General features: G+C 36.2%; 2 protein-coding genes across 2 annotated transcripts in view; one reads left to right on the plus strand and one right to left on the minus strand.

Annotated features, from left to right (window-relative positions):
• The window catches only part of UMAD1 (UBAP1-MVB12-associated (UMA) domain containing 1), a 54,128-nt gene extending 37,829 nt beyond the window's left edge, over nt 1-16,299 (minus strand). The window contains exons 1-2 of the mRNA XM_081932254.1: nt 16,161-16,299; nt 12,942-13,034 (exon numbers count right to left, since the gene is read on the minus strand). Coding sequence (XP_081788380.1) covers nt 12,942-13,023 — 82 coding nt within the window. The 5' untranslated portion in view covers nt 13,024-13,034; nt 16,161-16,299. The remainder of the gene's footprint in view (nt 1-12,941; nt 13,035-16,160) is intronic.
• Nucleotides 16,300-16,310: 11 nt separating this feature from the next.
• RPA3 (replication protein A3) lies at nt 16,311-22,947 on the plus strand. The gene is made up of 4 exons (XM_081932255.1): nt 16,311-16,571; nt 20,860-20,934; nt 21,638-21,746; nt 22,321-22,947. The coding sequence occupies exons 1-4, from the start codon at nt 16,473-16,475 to the stop codon at nt 22,395-22,397; spliced, it is 360 nt and encodes a 119-aa protein (XP_081788381.1). The 5' UTR covers nt 16,311-16,472; the 3' UTR covers nt 22,398-22,947.
• Nucleotides 22,948-23,731: the final 784 nt, after the last annotated feature.

Consider the following 23,731-nt stretch of genomic DNA (forward strand, 5'->3'; position numbering starts at 1 on the left):
ATCTCTCTCTCTTTATTTCTCTATCCCCCTCCCTACCTACCTACCTACCTACCTACCTACCTACCTACCTACCTACACATTCTCTCCCTCTCCCTACCCACCTACTGTATCTCTCTCTCTCTCTATTTCTCTCTCTCTATCCCTTTATCTACCTACCTAACTACTCCCTCCCCCCCCCTATCTACTGTATTTATCTCTCTCTATTTCTCTCTCTATCCCTCTACCTACCAACCTACTTATCTCTCTCTCTCTCCCTATCTACTGTATTTTTTCTCTCTTTCTATTTCTCTCTCTCTATCCCTCTACCTACCTACCTTCTCTATCTATCTATCTATCTATCTATCTATCTATCTATCTATCTATCATCTATCTATTTCTCTCTCTATATATATATATCCCTTTATCTACCTACCTACCTTCTCTCTCTCTCCCTACCTCCCTACTGTATTTCTCTCTCTATCCCCTCTACCTATCTACCTACTTTTAAAAGAAATTTGCCTTTTCAAAATCTTATACGTCTTATACTCTGAAAAATACGGTAACTCGTGCTCTCGGGCCTTTTTGTCTGGACTACTGCAACATGTTCCGCATGTTCTTGAAGTATATTCAGAAGCTTCACCTGGCACAAAATGTGGCTGCATAGATAGTAAAGAGTCTTGGGTATTTGACACGTGTAACACAACTGTTTTTTGGCTGTCAGTAAGTTTCTGGGTACAATTCAAGATGCTGATTATCACCTTTAAAGCCTTTCCTATCTTGGAGCCTAGTTACCCAAGGGACCATCTTCTCCCACTTGTTTTTACCAGTCCAAGCCAGCAGGCAGTTGAGTTTGCTGCATGACCCATCAGCCAAGAAATATCAGCAAACAGGAACCAGGAGATGTGTATTCTTTGCCAAAGCACCTGCCATCTGGAATATAGGTACCTGCATGACCTGACCTGCTAATCTTAGAGTAATGACTTGGTTGCCTGTCTGCGCCTGAGGTGCCAAGTTTGTTAAGATCTCCATTTCCTCACTGTATTAACATCCATAACAACAGTATTATTCATGCCATATAAATTTATGTTTACTGCTTTAATTGTTTTAATTTTCTTTAACTGTTTTATGATATATGCCTTCCAGAATCATTTGCTGAGATAGGCTGCTTTAGAAATCAAATAAATAAGTAAATAAAATTTAAAACGCTAACAACTAATGCTTGTCTATCAGTTTGAGAAAAATACTAATTTAAAAAATATTCAGAGATTAACTTTCTTCTGCTAGTTCAGCATTTAAAAAGTTAAGATCTGAAAGTTTCGTCTGTTGAAAGAAGATGGGATGCTTTTCTAATAACAGATTCTTATCTAAATTAATTTATTTTTAAATGGAAATAAGAATGTTGCACAAGGTATATGATGTTTTCAAAATATTTTACAATATTTTTTTTATTAACCCTTCAGAGATTTTTTTTTCTCTCCTTCATATTAGCTGGCCATTAGCGGATTTCCAACCTACACACTCTTCTGGGCCGAGGCTGAAAAAGGAGAAGAGGCTTTTCCCAAGTTCCTTTTCTCCCCTATGACTGAAAACTTTAGAGTATTATTCACTGAAACAGTAAAGTTGATACATTTCAACAAGACATTTTAAGTTGGGTGGTTCTTTTTTCAGGCTGAAAGCACATCTTGCTTTCATTTCAAGCATATCTTTACTTCCTGTTTATTCCTGAACCAATTCAAATTATGATTATCATTTTAAGCATTAAATGGCTTATTTTTGGTTATTTAGATTTGCAATCTCCTGAAAAATCTTAATTTTTGTTTAGAAATTATGTTTTTAAATCTACTTCTTATCCCATCACCATTTTTAAAAAAGTACATTTGGGAGTAATGTGGTAGAAAAGCTTTGTATTCATTATAGCACTGGCTCTTGTTCTATAACTTATTCTATTTTTTTTTTAATTTTGTACCATTAATTTCATAATACTTTTAAACATTTTTGCCTATTGTCAACTCTGTTTTATTCTGAAGCTTTACTTATGTGAGAATAAGTAAAGGAGGGGCTTGGGGAAGAGATTCTGTAAAATAGGAAGGAGGTTGGAGTGGATAGGCAACTGATTTTTTAAAATATTTCAGTTCAAGTTTGCATTTAAAATGTTAATTAAGTTAATTCCCTGAGGCTTTAAAGCTGAATGAATCTAAAAGGACCATGCACAAACGCCCGTTGGGTATTGGGCATGCATGAATTAGAAACATGTGGCTATGTTTTAAAGGAAATTTGAATGTTTAAAATGTTCTGAGATTCCACTGAAAACACATACAGAATAATTGGCGTTTGAAATAAACCCTTTCTGTTTTCATCCTAGGCTCCCATTAGTTGAAGGGTAACATTTATTAACTACCTATGTCCCAATACACAAAATGTTTGCCAAAGGGATTATTTTAAAAATAAACAGTACTACAGTAAATTGCTGTAGTAACTAATGGAAGCCATAATTTATGAAAACATTTTTATAGTACTGCATATAACTACCATTCAGCATGGATTCACTTCAACAGAACCCATGAACCTTATCTGCTTGTTAGTTTGGATTATCTCTTCCTTATATATAAGCAGGATATAAATGGCTACATATAGTAATCTGCCAGCAATACTCAAAAAAACAAAAACAATTTAATTGTTGCACTTACTATGTACCTTAAATCAAAATCAATAAAATGTATATATAAGTGCTCAACAGTTGAATAAAAGCACAACAAACAATATATCTTTACTATCTAAAGTGATCAGTTAAGCATTAATCAATTTGAGAGCAGATCTTGCTAGTAATCGGAAGACATGAACCATTAAAATCCAATTCTTACCTGTAAATAATTGCATTCATATGGCAACTCAATAAATAAGATACTGAAAACCGTCGCACTAGGATAGAAAATAAATAATCCAAGAAAAAGAAACCATTGCTAGTAAGAGCACAGAAGGTAATAATAGATAAGGATAAGAACTTGATATAATTGATACCGGTGGGTTTAAGCTGCCTTAGTAAACATCACCAACTATCTGTATTATTACAAGGAACCTGTATAATATCAAAGTTGCATCACTTTTCAGCAACTGAATAACAGCCAGAACTGTCAGTAGAGCCTTAGTCATGACAACTATGAAGCAGGTGATCCTTTTAAAGTAAGAGATAATTCCTCTCCTGCCAGTGTCACTTCCAAAGGCCTTTTGATATTATTGTTCATAAGGTCAAACCAAATTATAAAAGCAAAATATTATATTGTATTGAAAAGAATCCAATGTTATTTTATGACATTAAAGTACTTCCATAACAAGAATTGGTCAGATATGTTCTAAGATATACATTTATGGTTGTTTTCCACTTTATTTCATCTGTTATATCTTCAAAACAAATAATATAAAGCTTGATCTTAATTTGAACATCAAAAGGGGAATTCATGTTCCTGTTCAGAATGAATTATCTGTCAAAGTTTTCTATATCCCTTAATAAACATTTATATTTCATTTCTGGCCTTTCTATCAACTTTATTTTATCTAAATAATTACCATAGATAAATCTTAACATTTGATTATAATTCATTTTGTTAAATGTTATTTTTTTTATCTTAAAACATCAGTAAAACAGAAAAGTTTACAAAGATTACAGTGAGACAAAAATTGAATCAAGCAATTTTTTAAATCTAAATTTTATTTTAGATTGGAAGATAATTTCCATTTAGATTGGACATTAACTAAACATTTGATTTTTAAAAATGCAGGTAATTAATTATACCATCACTGGTTTTGATAGGCATGTTTTATTGTTTCAAAAATGGATAAAATGTTATAAGAATTGAAAATGAATTTATTTTCAGACCAATAAGAATGTTATAAGAATTTTCAGCAATATGGTTATTTTGAATTATTGCAGAAACCAGGAAGGAATTTTTAAAGAATATATTATGGGATAGACCTGCATAGTCAAACATATGAAGAGTTGGTGTGAATTAAAGAAATTGTGTATGAATTCATGTGGAGGAAGTGGATTATAATCATGAAAATAAGGAAAATAAAATTCAGAAAACACCAGAGAATAACAGTAAATTTAAAAAGCAATAAATAGATTAAAAAATAAACTACAGGTAGTTCTTGCTTAGTAACCATTCAAAGTTGTGGTGGGATTCCCAAAATTATTTACAACCCAATCCCAACGTTATAGAAGCAGAAGCACCCCACGGAAGCTTGTCTTGACAACTAACTGCAGGAAAGCCGTAGAGCCGCTTCATCTATCTCTCAACTCCATCTCCACAGAGACCCCACAGATCTTGGGCATCCTGCCACATAGCATCCCACATCCTGCTCCTCACTTATTTTTTGTAGAACTTGGAGCTCAGGGGGTTGGACTAGAGAAGAAAGGCAGACTGCTTCGTTACTGTACCACATGATCCTAGAAGTGGTCACCATTTTCTAAGTAGCTGCACTGAACTGTAGCCATTTGGAAAATGGCAACCATTTCTGGTAGTGCATCATATACTCAGCAACAGAGCATCTTACTTTGTTTGTTTCACTAATATGAACTTTCCTGCATTCTGGTGCTATTGAATGCTGCAGAGTTCATGCCAATGAAGCAAAGGAAGTGTTCCATTGCTGGGACTGCACTGTGATCCCTCCAAGCAGCTGTCATTTTCTGAACAGAAGCTTTCTGGATTGCTCTGTACAACTACAAACCGCTTTTTGCTGGGCCGCATGGTGAATCCTGTAAGTACGTACTTACTTGGTAAATGATAGCGACTTGTGGCATTGTGGCATGTAGCCCAGCAATCGAGAAGCTTGCTGAACTGAAACACTGTGGAATGTTATAGAGTGCACGTTAGAAAGGAGTTCTGTTAATGGGCTGCACAGCACCCTCTGGAAGTGGCCATTTTCCACGTGCAATTCAATGTGGCTGGAGGAAAATGGCTGCTGCTTCCAGGATTGTACTATGTGGCAGAAATGGAGAGGCCTACTCTATGGCCTAACTCTGATGTCTTGAGCTCTGAAGTTCCTCAAAAGGTAAGTGAACAGGAAGAAGTTAGCCCTGATGATTAGAAAGCAGGTCCAAGGTCTGTGGGGATCCCCTGGCAGGGAAACACCTGTGAGAATCCTGTGAGGATAGAAAGCACAAGGGCAGTGGAGACCATGATGGGTGAGAAGCAGAGCATAGGGTGTATCATGGGATGCAGGATGCCTTGGGAGGCCCAGACAGGTCTGAGGCTCTGAACTAAGCCTCCCCCACCTAATGCACACCTATGCTCCACTAAATAACTAACACTGTCTTTTAATGTCCATATCAGGGAGAACAGGATTAAACAAGACCATCTTGCTAAGTGACTATCACTACTGACAACTGTAATGAACAGGTTCCATTATGGTCATAAGTCGAGGACTAATTGTACTATACCAGTGATGGGGAACCTATGGCACGCATGCCACATGTGGTACCTGTAGCCATTTATCAGGGCACGCGAGGCGTTGCCCTGTCAGCTGGCCAGCGCGCATGTGCGCATTGGCCAGCTGAGTTTACCTTTTTTAAAAGCCATTTTTCACCCTCCCCAGGCTCCAGAGGCTTTATAGGAGCCTGGGGAGGGTGAAAAGAGCCTCCCCCACCCCCCGGAGGCCCTACAGAAGCTTCATGAGCTTCCGTGAAGCCTCCAGAGCCTAAAAAACCGGCCCTACGGGCAAATAGGAAGTTCAGGAACGGACTTCCGGTTTGCTCGAAGGGTCATTTTGAGCACTCCGAAGGCTTCAGGAACTGTCCGGAGGCTTCCTTGAAGCCTCCGGAGGGCGTCCGGGGGGGCGAGGGAGGCTGTTTTCGCCCTCCCCAGGCTCCTATAAAGCCTCTGGAGCCTGGGGAGGGCGAAAAAAGCATGTAAAAATGGGGGTCACGCCTGTAGTGCGAGCAAAAAAAGGTTTGCCATCGCTGTACTATACCATCATGCAAAAATAGTATCTGGGAAGATTTAACAGAGTTAGGGAAAAGTCTGCTGCATTAGATATATGAACATAACAAATATAGAAGATTCCTCCCTCAGAGAAATAAACAATGAAACATAATCACAGAGGACCATACCATTGAGAGATGGCAAACAAAAATTTCCTGAAAATCATTTCACAAAAAACACACTGAAGAAAGGTATAGCCAAATTTAAAGGTATAGAAAACGATTGTTTCATAGTAAAATTAACAACAACAACAACAACAACAACAACAACAACAATATGCTCTATTGAAGAGCCAAGCTAAACTTGCTCCAAACCCTTTTAATTATGGTAAAAACACATCAAGTGAATTCTATGCCGGTTCACATTGAATATTATGGCTCCTGGGTGTTCTGCCAAAAATATGCCACAGGGCTCAGCTCCCTCTGCTACATAACCAGGGCATGGGGGTTGGACAGGTGGAAGATGAATGAAAAAAGCAAAAAATCTGGACAAAGGAAGAACATTACTCAATTATAGACGCTCATTATTGATCTGGCCAAGAAACATGGATTTAAAGTGTATGATCAACATGGAAGCAGAACCATCTAGATATGGAAATCAATGAACAAAGACTTCTGGAGCCGAGATGTGTTACAAGCTCTTCACTAATACAAAATTACAAGAGACTGCAAGCAGAACAGTGCAAGATCAGGGTTCAAGTATAACTGATTTTAGAGATAACTTAGATGTGGAGCAACAAGTAGTAGAGAAAAGGAAGGAAATCAAAAAAATGAATGAGGAACAAGAAGTAAGAACTGGATTTGATCTTGAAAACGAACAGCTAGAGTCAAGTTAGCTGAGAAGATTAAGACTCAAATGGAAAACATGGAAAAATTTGATTGCCAAAACCGAATCAAGTTAGCAAGAGAAGTTTGGCTAAATTATTGAAGAATGTGAATGAAGCTGCCCAGACTATTCCAACAGAAATATTAGCTCAAATAAACCAGCTAATGTATGCAGCAGCTTATGTTACTAATGAAGAATTGGGCTTGGAAATTGGAAAGAATGAAGCAATTAAGAAGGGAAAACCTAAGTGGAAAATTATCCAGGAATTTTAAAAAAAGAAAGTTCTATAGGATTTAAGTAATTTGTAGAATTTGAGGCAAGAAAACCTGTAGAATAAAGAAAATCAGAGCCTGACAACAAGCTATGAACTAGAAAACAAGGAAATAGCAGTTGCAGTTGGAGAGCTGAAACAAAGAATTGTGACTATTTCAGAGACAATAAAGCAATATGATAACTGAATGATGCAGTTTCAGCAAAATTCACAATTTTCAGCAAGCTGGCATCATTTCTATAAGACCCTGAAAGTGGAAAGTGCTACCATAAGCGAAAAACCTAACAAAGAAAATACCCTGAAAATTTGGAAGAACTTGTGGGAAAATAACAAGAAGCACAATGGGATCGCAAAGTGGATCAAGTAGTTGAAAGCACTGTAAAAGTGACTAGAATGGAAGATGTTCATATAACAAAAGAAATGGTGCAAAAGCAAACAAAGGAGAATTGGAATGCCCCAGATTTAGATGAGCTGAATGGATTTTGGTTGAAATAACTAATGTTTGCATGCAAGATTAGCAAGCCAGATGAATCAGGTTCTAGAAACACCAGAAAGTGAAAAAATGGCTAACAACCGGAAGAACCTTTTTGACTCAGAGGGATGTAGAAATGGGAAATAAACGTGAAAATTACATGCAGTCACTTGCCTGCCATTCACATACAAATTCTTATAAGCATTATTGCAAAGTAAATTTATGACTATCTAGAAAACAAGAATTTGCTGCCTATAGAAAGGAAAGGGTGCTGCAAAAATTCAAGAAGAACCAAAGACCAACTAAAGATTGATAAACTGGTTTTGAAGAATTCAAAGAAAAGACAAACAAATTTGTTAATGGCCTGGATTGATTACAAGAAAGCATTTGATTCTGTTCCTTACAGCTAGATTGAGAAATGCTTAGACATTTTTAGAATTAGCAGCAACACCCAGAAATTCCTTGAAGACTTCCATGAAAACTTCCATGGAAAACTAAGTTGATGGCCTGTGGATAAGAACTTGGTGAAATTGAAATCAAATAAGGAATCTTCCAAGGTTATTCATTATCACTTCTATTATTTGTACTTTCAATGGAACTACTAATAAGCATTTTGAACAAAATGAATTGTGGCTATGAATTGGCTAAAAAGGGGTTGACAATTTCCCATTTGCTCTACATGGATGATTTAAAACTGTTTGGAAAAACAAAAGCTGAATTGATCTCACTGCTGAAAAGCACTGAGGAGTTTAATAGAGACACTGAAATGCAAATTGGCTTTGACAAATTGTTGAAGATGATGGATTCAAACTTGTTAGTGAAGAATTGATAAAAGCAGTAACGCAAGAAGAAGGGTAGAAGAACTTAGGTATTTTAGACGCTTCTGACCTATTGCATAACCAACTCAAGGAAGCTACATCAACAAAATACATAAAGCGAGTCCAGAAAATTTTGAATTTAGTGGTGGGAATATCATAAAGGTAACTAACACCTTGACAATACGATACTCAGCTGAAATAATTGTTTGGGCTCAGTTAGAACATGTAACTTAGATTGAAACACAAGAAAACTAATGACAATGCACCATGCTCTGCACCCAAAAAGTGATATTGAACTATTGTAGTTGCCTAGAACTGAGAGTGGCAGCGGAGTCTTATAGATGAAACAAACTGTGAAAGAGCGAAAATACGGCTTAAATAGCTACATAAAAAAGCAAGATACTCTGCTGAAGGAAGTGAAAAAGAGAAACCTCTTGAAAACAACAAGATTAGAAGAAGAATATCAAAAGGAAACAATTGAACATAGTTGCTAACTGAAAAAAGAAGGCAATGCACAGTCAATACCTGAAGGCTATTGAAGAAAAGATACATATAAAGCTAACATGGAGCTGTTTTAGATCAGGGGTGCTGAAGAAAGAAACTGAAGGCTTCATTTTTGCTGCCCAAGAACAAGCAATTCCATGAAAGCAAAAATTCAACATGTCAGTAACAACAGTAAATGTTATTTATGCAAAGAGAAAGATGAAACAGTGGATCACTTTACCAGCACAATTATCACATAAAAATTATTATCGCTTGGTTCCAGAAAGGCAGCTCTCTGTTTAAAATCATAACTTTGGAATCAAATGATTCTAAAGCTCAGCAACACATTACTACTAATCTTTCTTTAAATGTGCTTGTTTCTTCTGTCTCTGAAACTACTTTTTCCTTGTTTGCCTATGTTAAATCATCTCTACGAATGCACTTTCTTTTTCTTGGCACAATCATTTTACTCCCATTTGCTGGTATTTCTAAACTAGTCTATGACACTATTTATACAATTGTCTTGCTAAGGCTGAAAGACTTGATAAGAAAAATGCTCTGAGTAATACAGAAATCAGTCATAGGCCTCTGGCTTAGCCCAACTATTGAGAAGGAACGCATCTTCTCATAATATAGGTGGGAGGTATATTTATTCACCAATCTTTGGTAAATATAATACTGTATATATTACCATAAATTTTAAAAAATCACAAAAGAAAATTGTACAAATAGTCCTGAGGTTACAAGGGCAACTGGGACCAGAATTTCTGTTGCTAAGTGATGCAGTTGTGCAGCATAATGTCACATGATGGCATTGCTTAGCAATGGCAGTCTTGGAACTCCTGGTTGCTGTTGTAACTCCAGAATTGCATGGACATTAAGCAAAAACTTCATGTAATCGCAACATGGGAAGAGGAGTCCCATGCAAGCAGACCAGCAGGTGGGTGCTACATAGCATAGATAGGCAGAGTTGTGGGCAGGCGCTACAGAGCACAGGTAGGTGAGCAAATTGTAGTGGGAACAGAAGTGACTTTTGACCTCCTGCCTGCTTTCCCATTGAATTTGCTTGTTAAAAGCTGGCAAGGAAGGTAGCAAATGGTGATCATATGGCTGTGGGGATGCTGCAATTGCTACAACCTTAAGAATTTGTTATAAGTTCCATTCTTTCAGTGCTATTGTAATTTTGAATGGTGGCTGAATGAGTGATTATAACCCAAGGACTATCTGCAGAAATGACCAGACCATAAGTACATATTTTTCAAAGAAAATTGATACCTAGGATGAAACTTGAGGAAAAACAGATTGCAAAGTATCTTTTTAAACAACAGATCCATCTGCAGGATCTGGGACTATTTGGAACGTTGTTATGATTTCATATTAAGATATTTAAATACATATAAAGGCTAACTACATAAAGATATATATGGTAGATTAAACAGTAATGCAATTTTATAAATTTACATAAGTTTCACAGCAAATTATAACATTCCCTCTATAGGTTAGCAGCTACTCTATTTTTATCCAAATGTAGCAGATGTTATTTCTAAAGATTGCATTCACTACAGACTATATAACAAACTGCACCTATGAATAAAATTGCTGGAAGACAAACATTTGTGTTTGTAGATAGCAATGGGAATATGACACTATACAAAGTCCACAGAAAGCAATACATAGAAGATTCAATTATTAAGAAAAACTTCCCTTACACCAGAAAGTATTATTCCTTTGTTATTTAAATTCTATTAATCTGCATTAGAAATGCCATGTTCATTTGGTCAAGATATGACTATATTTGTGAAGTTAGACAACATATATACTGTACTTCTTACAATTTTAATACATGAAGTTTATAGTAATTCCTATTCCTGCACTCCATTATTGTCTCTCTAAAAATATGCAAATTCACTTTTTTATAAGTATTTTCTTTTCCAATGACTCACCAGTAATCATGTTTTGAAATAAATGATGAAACATCTCGAGATTTTTGTTATTTCAAACTTACAAACTGACTACAAATTTCATTCCATTAATTTTTAAAACTTATTTAAAATATTGAAATATGATTTTAATAAAAGAGGAGGTTATTAATATATATTGCATTCAATTCAGTCAAGAAGCATGCGAACATGAAGAAATACGCCACCTAACGATTCAAAAGCATACTGCACTTTGTTTTTGTGTAAAACAAAAGTACCCAAGAGGATTACTTGACTCCACACTGAATGAACAGATAGCAATTATCTCCTTATGCGACTAGAAATCAATGACACTGGAGAGGGTTGTTTTTCTGATCTCCTCATAGTTCTTACTCATTGAATTCAAAGTACTGAAATCAGACACGTGGAATTTTTAACCCTATTATTCACAAAATAGAAAACAATAATAAAGCCAAACAATCTCTTACTTTTGAAAGTAGCTATTACATAAAAGTGGCAATCTGTAAATTAAAAGCATGAAATAGCTTTTATAGATGAGGCCATCAGGTGGGAAATCTTTTACTTGCATCAAAGTAAAAGAACATCTCACAAATAAGACATATTTGGTAAAAGAAACTGCAGTATAGAGATGTTGCAATTTTGCTATTGAAAAGGCAGTAACTAAGAACGCATGTATTTTTTTTCACTTCCCCTTTGAAAAATCATAATCTTAGCTGTAAACTATTGTACATCTTTGTTTGTTATGACTTTGAAGGTAATATGCTTGAATACAAGAATATTCTGTTTTAAATCCAGATCACATTGGTCCAAATATTAGAGTAGTGGTCTGTCAATTTTTAGGAAGGAAATCTTCCAGAACAGAATCACAAATTACTTCCTCTGGACTTCATAAGATTAATACTGACTGTTGACTGATCTCTTAAAGCAAAAAGCTCACATGCTTTGGGCAATAATGTGAACTAGACAACATCCTTGTGCTTAGCAAATTTGAAGAGACTAGAAGATAAACATAAAGTGGATGGATAAAGACAGATCAGAATAGTATTTGTCTATGTAGTTACCAGGATCTGAATGCGAGTTATGTCATCTAACTAGTTAACACATCTATCCATCCATCCATCCATCCATCCATCCATCCATCCATCCATCCATCCATCCATCCATACATACATACATACATACATATATATATATATATATATATATATATATCATTCGACAGACCACCTGCAAAAGGCTAAATGTTTCATGTGCGATCCTTCATTTACCATATGAAGTAATGTTGTTTTTCTTTGTTCCTATCAAATTAATTGTTCTAGCAACTTTCTTTTCCAGAAACATCAACTATATTGTATGCCCACTGGGATGCACATGAGCTCATACCCTTGAGCATGCATGCCTTGGCAGTAGGCAACTCTGACTGAAAAACAACATATAGTAAGCAGTAATAGTACCTAACTCCCACAGGCACATGACTGGAATAGTTTCCACTCTTGTTCTCTAAAGAAAAACCAACAAAGGATTTGAGATATGACGCAGCATCAAAATCTCATGAGAAAGAGTTCATGCAATGAAGACTACTTTTGAAAAAGACTAGTATTTCCATAGAGAAATAGTACAATAGGAACATTAACAATAGAGGAACAGTTAGCTACTCAAAAGCAATCTCTCCAACCATCTTTGCTTTTTTGTTTCCCCCACAACTGATTTTCCTAGGACTGCTTCTTCTCTACATGATTCAGCTGAGAAATAAGATTATGAGTTACTTTTTAATATCTTTTTTACTAAATTCATTACACTTTTCATGTTTTGAGACAACAATCAATGCAAGGTCAAGTCTATCAACAAACAGAAATACATGACAGTGCAACCTCTGTAAATGTTGAGTAAGTTTTTGTAGTCAGAGGTAAACTTTATTGGAATTACTTTAGAATAGCTAAATAAATAAATCCTGCTTTAGAACGAAAACATCCTGAAACATATTGGTTTTAAAAGCAACCATCATATGTCACTACCTGATTTATTTTTAGATTGTTATAACTTCACTGTTTAGTGAAGTAGTTCTTACAGATGCAAAGAACATGTAGCAAAGAATGTGGGTGCACTTTATAGCATACAGAATCTAGAAAATATTTTTTTTAAATAAATGATTTCTATTTGATTAATTATACTTACCCAGAAAAACAAATCCATCTACTTCTTTGTCAGTCACCACTACCTTTTTGGTATCCTGGCTTTTTCTGAATAAACTGAACATCTCTTACAAGTCTAAGAATAAAAAATAAAGAAAGCAGGCAAAAAAGTAAAGAAAGCAAAACAAATTCACATTTCTATAATTATCAAAATAAAATTTGGAAAACATTTCATCTGAAGAGGTAAACTTAAGAGGGAAAATTAAATAATTACCATTAATTTTTAAAAAACTACAGAATTCCAAAGCATTAGTATTTTGCACAGTAAAGCATAATTCCAGCTCCCTAAATTTAATAATAAGAGCTGGAGGTACTCTTTTATGCTGATGATGTAGCTATTCTGACTTAAACTTGGATTGTTCTTAAAAGAACCAGATTATTGTAGAGAAGAACCGATGATAGTAAAATATTCAATAATTGTAAAATGAGTTTTTTTCAGATATTCAGATGCCCAAACATCAGCAGCAGATTAGCAATAATAATTTAGACTAAATTTATACTTCAAATACAGGTAGTCCTTGACATTCAATTAATGGCCATTTGAAGTTACAATGACACTGAAAAAAGTGATTTATGATCGTTTTTCACACTTATGACCGTAGCAGCATCCCCATGATCATGTGATCAAAATTCCGATGCTTGGCAACTGGTTCATATTTATATTGGCTGCAATATCCCAAGGTCATGTAATCACCTTTTGTGTCCTTCTGACAAGCAAAGTCAATGGGAAAATCAGATTCACTTAATAATGGTGTTACTATTTATTTTGTTTATTTGTTTGTTCTTTCATTCAATTTGTAAACATCTCAACTCAACCCAGTATCCTGGAAGGCTTACATTTCTAAAATTATAAAACAATTTAAAAAACTTTAAATAGAAACAGCCCCAATACAGGGCTGCATAATTTAAAAATAAAAAATAAAAAAGATTTTTTATTTAAATCAAATTTATTTTAATAAAATGCTTTTGGAGTAAAAATCTATCTAAAGATAGTTTTCTATTTAAGATACATTAATAATTTAGTTTATTCATCATGAAATGGAGCTTAGTTATGTAGCATGAGGCTGTAAATTCTGCAATATTGGGATTATTGGTGAGTCAACAACAGATCAGAGGAGGAGCCACTGCAGGACAGAGATTACAGTTGCTCTTTAAAAATTATAATTTAAACTGAGTTGATTTAAATCAAGACTTTTTACTAATGATTTAAATTGACTTGATTTAAATCAAATTCATCCTGCCATAATATAAATAAATACCATAATATATAATAACAGCCATTATAACTAATCAATTAATAGTAATGCTAATTAACAGGGATTTAACACATTCTGAGCACCAGGCCCAGATATATAGCAAATTTTTAAAGCTTTGCAAAAAGCCAACAGGATTGGAACCATTCCAATCTCTGAGGAAAGAATATTCAATAGGGTAGGGGCTATAGCAGAGAAGTATTTCTTCTAATTCCTGCCAGTCAACATTCTGGCTATAGCATGCCCTGTTGGCTTGCATTTACCAGGTAGAAACTCTTGCAAAAAAGACAATCCTTCAGGTAACCTGGTACTGAGCCATGTAGGACTGTAAAGGTGAAACCAGCATTTGAATTACACCAATAAACACTCTGGTAGCCAGTGCAGTTCATGGAGTTCTATAGTTACACGTGATATTATCCATGCAGCAGTATTTTATATCAGTTGAAGTTTCCAAATGCTGTTCAAGAGTAACCCTATGGTAACTGACTACAAATAAGTTCTTATTTATCTGTCAAAAAATATACATACTTAGTTTTCATTTTATTCACACAGTTTTTAAAAATATTTGTAATATTATTTAAATATTTAATTATTTAAATATTTAAATATTTAAATAAAATTTAAAATAATTAAGTGAATTATTTTGCCATCTTTATTGCTGCTTCATTTCTCAAACTGGTTCAGTAAACTAAGGAGCTACATGGGATCATCAGGTGGGAAGAGGCCTTTGGAAGTGATATTGTTAAACATACATTCTCGCCTGGTACTTGAGCAAGTGGTGATGTGCACACGTGTTAATGTTCACCCACCACTTCTGCAGCCGGGTTATAAACAGCTCAAGGCCCGATAGTGGACTGCTTCTAATTCCAGGGACTGGAAGTTTAACTTATTCCATAGCAGTTCATATTAGTCCCCAATCATTCTGCAGTAAAATCAAGCACTTTTAGTGAGCCACCATGCAGCTAGAAGAATGGTACAATAGTAAACACTGTCTGTTTAACTCAATTATTATGAGCAAAGTCTCCTATTTGGTTATCTACAAAACAGGACTTCTCATAATACTTGTGTCTCCCAGTAAACAATTACCCTCTAATTGCCACTATCTTGAAGATAGTTGTTATATTTCCCATCCCACTCAAGTATCCCACTCAAATGGAAGGGGCTAATTATATGTTCCTCCATACCCAACACACCCTCTGGTTATGGTCAAAAGTGCTATAGCCTAGTTTCTTCCAAAAGAAGTAATAGAATGCATTTTTAAAAAAAAAGTAGCTGTGACAGAAACAGGCAAGGAAAAAAAGCACTTTCCAGGAACAGAAGGAACTGTATATTTAAATTCTGGGCTATCTAGGCACAAAATTAACCCAAATTTTGTAGGACTGAATGGACTTATTATAATTAATAAGGTTTTCTAGCGCCACTGTAAGCTGCAAATAAGACACTGCTTGTAGCTATACAACAAGCCTCCCCATTGCCAACACAAAAGGACCCACAAACAGCTATATTCTAATAAGACTCAAGGAACCAGTTTAAGGCACCAACTGGAAAGAGATTTTTGGGACAAGTCGCTCTTTCTCAGTCCTAATAAGAAGGCAATAGTAAAATTGAAATTATTGCCAAGAAAGCTGCATACGCACAGACACATGCACACACACACGCATCCAACATCTGAAGAAAGGTTTCTAAATCAAACTTGTGCGTGATAGATATTTTCGCTAAGCATGCAAACAAGATCTGTCAAAATTGCCTCATGAATTCTGAGCCACCTATGAGCACATCCGAAACCTTTCGCCCGTCAAAATACTTTCAAGACCATCAAATTAACCGTGTAACGATTGAGGGTGTCACGCAATTATTGGTCCGGCGAGTTTCATTTTTCTAACTTCCCCTGTCAGCACAGTGGAATCCAGCCGAAGCATTAACCCTATTCTGCTCCATCAAACACCCACCTCTGTCAGACACTTCACCACAACAATCTTCACTTCCGGTTCACCCAAATTGCATCCTGGAGGCTATTATTTAGGTCTTCGGTGCACGTTGACACGGGGCGCCTGCGCATGACGCTGTTTACACACATGCCTCGTTGCCCGCCTATCACGTGCCTAGCGGAGGTTGCTGCTCTGGAACGTTATTGGAGCTTCGACCTTCCACGTGACTTTAGTGGCGGTTGGTGATACGTTCGCGCTCTGGCACGAGAGCGGAAGTCAAGTTTTTCCCGCCAAGGCCAAACACCGAGGATTTAGCCTGGATTTCTTTCTGAAATGGCCGATATATTGGAAGGTCCCCGCGTTCGTGTCAGCGCCAGTCAGTTGTCGCAATACATCGGAAAGCCAGTCTGTTTCGTGGGACGCCTTGAAAAGGTAATAAGCAGGAGATAGATTCTCTTTGCTGTTAGTGCAACTAAGTTAGAACTTTCTTGATCTGGGGAACGGCAGGTAGGTGCCAGCACTTTTATTTCAAGTTGGGGGAATCATCTATCTTTCGTATTATTATACATGGTAGTGATGACATATGAAATATTTACTATGAGGTAGGCCTTTATCTTTGTTAAACTTGTATGTATATTGAGATGTTCCTTTTTAGCGTTACCTTGCTCTAGTGACCAAGGGTTGTAATTTTGATCGTGTTACAGTGGCGCTTTAAATTAGTAACATGTAATATTTTATTAAATTTAGATTTTGGGGGCTTCTCTTCTTCCCTGTGTTATTTAAGGACTTGTATTATTTACTGAGTTGAAGAAAACACCAGTGGGTCATGTAGTGCATCATTTAAAAACAACTTATTTTGCTGCCTTCAATTAAGAATAACAAAAAAAGTACAAATAGAGCCCAGTAGAATAGTGAATAAAGAGAGACATTATTTTTCTATGTTTGTTTACTTGATGCTTTTGGACTTTGAATGATTATACTTTTTTCTCTTTTGTTGCTTTCAACAGTTTAACATTGATATGGTAGTCATGCTCAATAATCTTTTTCACAGTGGATTTCTAAATCAGTGGTCCCTGTGAAAAATTTAGTGGTCTGCAGAAATATTATTTGCATTTTTATATTGCACTAAATACTATTTATCTTTTTAAAAATTTAATATTAGTGGTCTTCTGGATTTAAAATTATAAATTTAGGTCTGAAAGGTTGGTGACCCCTGTTCTAAATGATCCAGAAGTTCCAATTCACATAGAATGAAACTTCCTGCCTGCTGCTACTAAATGGTTTAACATAGTAACACTTTTGATGTGAGCACTGCACTGATTGTTGGTTAACATCCAGGCCTCGCTTAACGTGCAGATTATAATCCCTAACACCCATTATGTCTGAAATCCTCATTACATTTAGGATTGTATTCTTCAGATAAAAATCTGCCAAACCAGTAGATTCTAGTTGGATGGGATACTGAAAAATTGGGAGATTGTAGCAGGAAAATGGCTTTCTTGTGGTTTACCTGTCACTCTGAAGTCAGTTAACTCTTTCTGCTAACATTCAAGAAGGGAGTTAAAACTGGGCCTTTGGGGAAGAATACATAATTTAGGTAGATAGTAATTGTGGACTAATATGTTTTTTTAAAACAATTTTTAAATTGTAAGATGCTTAGACTCTCAGAATAGGTGACACACAAATATTTGAAAAGAATAAATCTTATTAATTATGCTGCCATCAGATAATCCCATGAATTGGATAAAAAAATAATCAATTTAGCCTAGTGCCTGGTATCCCATTCCTTTGCACAAGAATACTAAAAAGAGTCATATATAACTTGACCTTTTACAGTAAGTTGCTAAGTAAACATTAATAGGTATGGCTTGTTTATTGATAAAACATGAATTTCTAGTAATTCTATAATGATTTTCATAATGGTAGAATGAGCAGAGTTTATTTGAGCAGAGTGCTTTCAATTATTACAAATAGATCATAATTCAATATCAAATCAAACAAGCCTGGTAACATTTCTTCTGATTAGTAGATTTATTAAGAGACACAAGGCTTTTCATTTCACTAGATGCACTCTGTGCATGTGGTGAAGTGAGCTGCAGTTCAAGATAGTTTGATTTTTAACAACATTTGTTAGTTGGAAAGGTGCTATCACCTGATGGATAAGCAGTTAGAAAAAAACATGTTTCTATGATACCTGTAGCAAGATTATTGTACACAAAAAGATGGAGAGATTTGGCATTTTTTCATTTGACATTACGATAGGGCAGGGATGGCGAACCGGTGGTACATGGAGCCATTTGTCAGGGCACACAAGGCGTTGCCCTATCAGCTGGCCATTGTGCATGTGTGTGCTGGCCAGCTGAGTTCAGCCTTTTTTAAAGCCATTTTTCACCCTCCCCAGGCTCCAGAGGCTTTATAGGAGTCTGGGGAAGGCGAAAAGAGCCTCCCCACATCCGAGGCCCTCTGGAGGCTTCAGGAGCTTCCCTGAAGACTCTGGAGCGCAAAAAAAAAAACGGCCCTAGGGGCAAACCTGCAGTTTGGGAACGGTTTGCTCATAGGGTCCTTTTTAGTCCTCCGGAAGGTCCCTAAAACCTCCGGAGGGGGGAGGTTGTTTTCGCCTCCCCAGGCTCCTATAAAGCCTCTGGAGCCTGGAGAGGGTGAAAAAAGTGCAAAAAAATGGGGGGGCACCTCTCATGTACACATGCGCACTGGGGGGTCACATGTTGCATTATGGGTGCAGCACACTCGCACATGACCCCCCTGCACTCCCCCCCTTATGGCATGCAAGCCAAAAAGTTTCGCCATTGCTACAATAGAGGAATTGTTGGTGAAGATGACTGAACTCACAGAAATAGCCAAACATGTATACACACACATACAACATAAATACCCATAGTGTTAAACAGAAAACTAATGCAAACAAATATAAAGAACACACACACACACATAACAAAATGAAATGTCCATTTAAAAGTTAGAGAAAAGAGAAAGCTACATTGCGGCCTAGGTATCTCTTAGGGACTTTTTGTATAAAAAAACAAATAACTTATCCTACATGGTTTTGTACGACAAGGAGTGGCAAAACCTGAGGGTGGAGTCAAAAGAAGAATCAGCCTAAACAGTGATGGCAAACCTATGGCACGCGTGCCACAGGTGGCATGCGGAGCCATTTGTCAGGGAATGCAAGGCGCTGCCCTAGTAGCTGGCCAGCGCGCATGTGCGCGCTGACCAGTTGAGTTCACCCTTTTTTAAAGCTGTTTTTCGCTCTCCCCAGGCTCCAGAGGCTTTATAGGAGCCTGGGGAGGGCGAAAAGAGCCTCCCCCACCTCCTCCGGAGTGCAAAAAAGTCCCTACAGCAAACCGGATGTTCCGGGAACGGACTTCTGGTTTGCTCGGAGGGTCGTTTTGAGCGCTCCTGAGGCTTCCTTTTCCTGGGGTTGGGAGTTGATCTTCTCCACATTCATATTGTTTCTGGCCATATTTAGTCCTTCGGGCCAGACAGGCAGTGTACAAGTCACATTCGCCCATCTTTGAAGTGACTTCCGGTTTGCTCGGAGGGTCGTTTTGAGCCCTCCGAAGGCTTCAGGAAAGCCTCTTGAAGGTCCCTGAAGCCTCCGGAGGACTTCGGGGGGGCGGGGGAGGCTGTTTTCGCCGTCCCCATGCTCCTATAAAGCCTCTGCAGCTGGGGAGGGCAAAAATAGAATGCAAAAATGGGGGGGGTCGCAACTAATGCGCACATGCACACTGGAGGGGGTTGTGCACTGCATTATGGGTGCGGCACGCCTGCACATGACCCCCCTCCGCTCCCACCCACTTATGGCACGCGCGCCAAAAAAGGTTCGCCATCGCTGGCCTAGAATCTCTGCATAGCTACTAAACGGGCTAAGTCCAACCTCTCTTGAATTCTGTTTACCGCCAAAATAATACTAAGCTTATTTAAGTAGATTCCTGTTCACAGGCATGAATGGTAATAAATCAGTTTAACTTCATGTGTGATCCTGGTCTTTTGTCCCTGGTAGGTTTCATTATCATGATGAGTTTTAGAGAAGTTACACTATAATTGTATTTATAACTGTTGTAAAGAAGATTGCAAGCTATTTATTTTTGTACTTTTTTTTCTTTCATTTTTTCTCTTTATGTTCTTTCTTTTTCTCTTTTTTAGTTTGTATCAGTCTTATTCTTTTGTTTTATCATTTTCATTAAAATTATACATACAGATAGTCCTCAACTTTATGACCAATAGCTACTGTTCAAAGTTCCAGTAGATCTACCTGAGAACTACTTATGACCTAGATTCAAAATTCTGACAGCCCCTCCTACCAGTCACCAGATTACACTTAAGACACTCAGTAACAAGGGTGCATTTTTGGCTGTTTGCAGTGTCCCATGGTCCTTAGACTGCATTTTACAACAGTTTTACTAAAAACCATCATTTACTTCCTGTTTGGGGAAAAACCACCTACAGTGAAGCATTATTTGCTTAACAACCACAATGATTCATTTAGTAACTGCCACAAATAAAGTCCATGACCTTTACAACCATCATACGTTATGGCCAAAATGGTCTGGCTCTATTACTGTAACTTGAGGACTACCTGTATATAAAAAGGAAATATGCTATTAGATTCTTAATTCTAACACCTACAGCGTGAACCTCGCTTTTTCTTTGTGTGGATCTTTGTCTCTGTATTAAAATATTACTATGAATAATTATTTGGTAGATCCATCCATCTGGGAAAGTATTCTTTCTATCCGATGGAGAAGGACAAGAGGCAGCAATTGAGCTAAATTCACCTGTAAGTATGAATATACCTTAAAACAGCCTTGTAATTTATTACAATTTACCATTTTTATTGGCTTGGGAAGTTTTAATTTGAATCAATATCATGTTGTAATACACCATCAGGTTATTAAAAGGTTACAGTGAAACAAACTCATATCCTAATATTGCTGTAGCATCAACAAGGACCTTCTTAAAACATGTCTTGATATCTGTTCTTTGTGTCCCAGAGATAGTGTCTCCTCATTTCTTCTCATATGATTTTGAGAGGATGCTATATGCCTTACTTTCTTGTTATCCATACTGACTGATAATAGGACTCAATTACATTTTATTTTTACAGAAGCAAAGCACAGAACCCAGGTTCAAGTGTTGTATTTTAAATGCCAATAAGAGAGAAACAAGTATCAATTAAGCCAAATGTTCTCAAGAAATTAATTTTAAGTTACAATTTGAGGAAATGGAAATTATTTCTATGAGCAGAAAATACTGTATGGGATCTTTTCTATTCTACTATGGCCTCTTAAAACCTTTAATACAGACTAAGCTTTTTTTTATTAAAGCATTGCTTAATGGTTACTAAAAGTTTTTTTGATGAATTTTAGCCATGAAAATACTGTGGGTAAAGACTTTTCATTTTAGTTTGCTTTCCCCAAATGTCATTGAAATGACTACAATTCCTGATTTTGGGAGATGCTGACTCTCATCTACTTTACTAGCTTGAAGAAGAGATTTCTGGCATTATTGAAGTAGTAGGAAGAGTTACAAATCAATTGAATATCATATGTTCATCATATATGCAATTCAAAGAAGATAAAAACAAGTTTGGTAAGCAAGTTATTTTTATTTTTGTATTTCAAGTTGTTGTTTTTTTCTTAGTCTTTAATAAGCTTCTAATTCCTCAAAGTCTCTTGCTAATTCTTGTAATATGCACAATTTCATTACACCAGAATTTAAATCCACATGCAGCTTCTGTTTTAGCATAATAGTTTTTGTTTCCATGTCTAAGTATGTGAATACAGAAATATTCACAACTTTGTAGCAGCGAAACAGTTCTCAAAAGTCTGAAAATCTGAAAAATAAATATGAGCATATAACCAGCTGATCAGGATCCTATTGATGTTTAGCCTAGATTTTCCAATTATGATTTTTCATCTATATGGAGATTTATGGCTATGCTCTCATGCCTGAAAACTCTTGAACGTCGCAGTTTAATTTATCTGTGGGTTCAATCACAATATTAAAAGCAATTCCTTTAAATATTTTGCAATTGGATTAACATTGTGATTAGGCTTTTCTTTTAAAATATATGACAAACATGATTAATATTGCATTATTAGAGCAGTGTATTTTTGTATAGAATAACACATTCTATTTTCATTTCCTGTCCAATTTCTTTCAGATCTTTCAATGTACAATAAAGCTGTAAAAATTATCCATGAATTTCCTGAGTACTACCCTTTCAGTACTGATGTATGACTAATGCTTATCTTGATATTGTGAGACCTTTTATAATGTTTATTGAACAAAACTATGAAAAGCATCCTGAACAACTTTTCTAAAAAATCTAATTTTCTAATAATTTGCTGTGTCTACCACATGTGACAAACTTGGATTTCATATTTGTTTTCCTTTCAGTGGATAATAACCTATTTTTAATGTTAACATTTTGAGATAAATATATGTATATGAAAAATACTCAAAAGTTTCACTAAGCAAATATCACTTCTACTATAATAAAGGCTCAGCCTGACAAGTATGCCAGGCTTTGAAAGAAGTTCCTTATCTCCTACATATGAACAACTGTTTAAAAAGAATAACACAATTATGGAAATGTGTACATGATGTTTACCAAAACCTGAAATACTTCAATTATTTTTATATGTTAATGAGGCACGTTATCTGATTTGCTTTACCTTCTGTCTAGCCTACAATTAAGCTTCTGTATAATCTTAAAATCAGTTTTGAGGTGGTATCATTTTCATCATTAATAAACACTTTAAATATGACAAGTGTCCTTTGTTACAACGGATTCATTCTAAAATTATTTCACTTGAGGGTGGGTAAAATCCTGCTCTGTAGAGCACAACACCTGAATTAAAAGTTGTAAGAAAAAGTTTCATTTAAAGATGTCATTAACATTTATAAGTCTAGCCTGCATGAAGTTAAAACCATAGGTTTACTGCTTTTTATAAAATGATAAAAATAATATTCAGCAGTATTACCTTAAGCCTTCTGATTTAGCCTTTACCCTAACTCACCTCACAAGTTGTTGTGGGAAAAATAGGAGGAAGGAGTATTGGTATTTTTACTACCTTAAGTTGCATATGGGAAGAAAAGTGGGACATTTTTTCCCCTAAAAGGCTGGCAAAAATTGGAGAAAATGTGAGGGAGTGCATAAGGGTCGGGGGGCATGGTAAGGCCAAGTGATGGAGGTGCTAGGGTGGCATGGTAATGCATATGGATGTGAGGGAGGCATGGCAAGCTTTGGGGAGGGAGCATGGGAAAATAGCGAGGTTGGGAAGGGTATGTGAATGGCCAGTGTGAGTATAGGATGCTGGGGGACATTTTCCCAGAGACTTGCACTTCCCATGACTTTCTGGGTAAGCTGGCCAAGAAGGTCAAAATAGCATTTACAATGAGTTGTAAATGATGACTGGTTGCCTTAAGTCTAGAACGTGATCAAATGACTGAGCTGTTCAGGTTACCATCCTAACTTTGAACAATCACTCAATGAATAGTTGCAAATCAAGGACTACCTGTATTAGTAAATTATATGCTTTTTCTTAGAAAATATTACATAATTTCAACCA

Source organism: Natrix helvetica, assembly GCF_964273705.1.
Source record: "Natrix helvetica genome assembly, chromosome: Z".
Classification (NCBI taxonomy): Eukaryota; Metazoa; Chordata; class Lepidosauria; order Squamata; family Natricidae; genus Natrix; species Natrix helvetica.

Excerpts from the sequence above, each read along its gene's own strand:
- RPA3 (XM_081932255.1), top strand. The coding sequence starts at position 16,473 with ATGGCCGATATATTGGAAGGTCCCCGCGTTCGTGTCAGCGCCAGTCAG. Across the intron at positions 16,572-20,859 it reads TCGTGGGACGCCTTGAAAAG|ATCCATCCATCTGGGAAAGT; the intron begins GTAATAAGCAGG and ends ATTATTTGGTAG. Across the intron at positions 20,935-21,637 it reads CAATTGAGCTAAATTCACCT|CTTGAAGAAGAGATTTCTGG; the intron begins GTAAGTATGAAT and ends CTACTTTACTAG.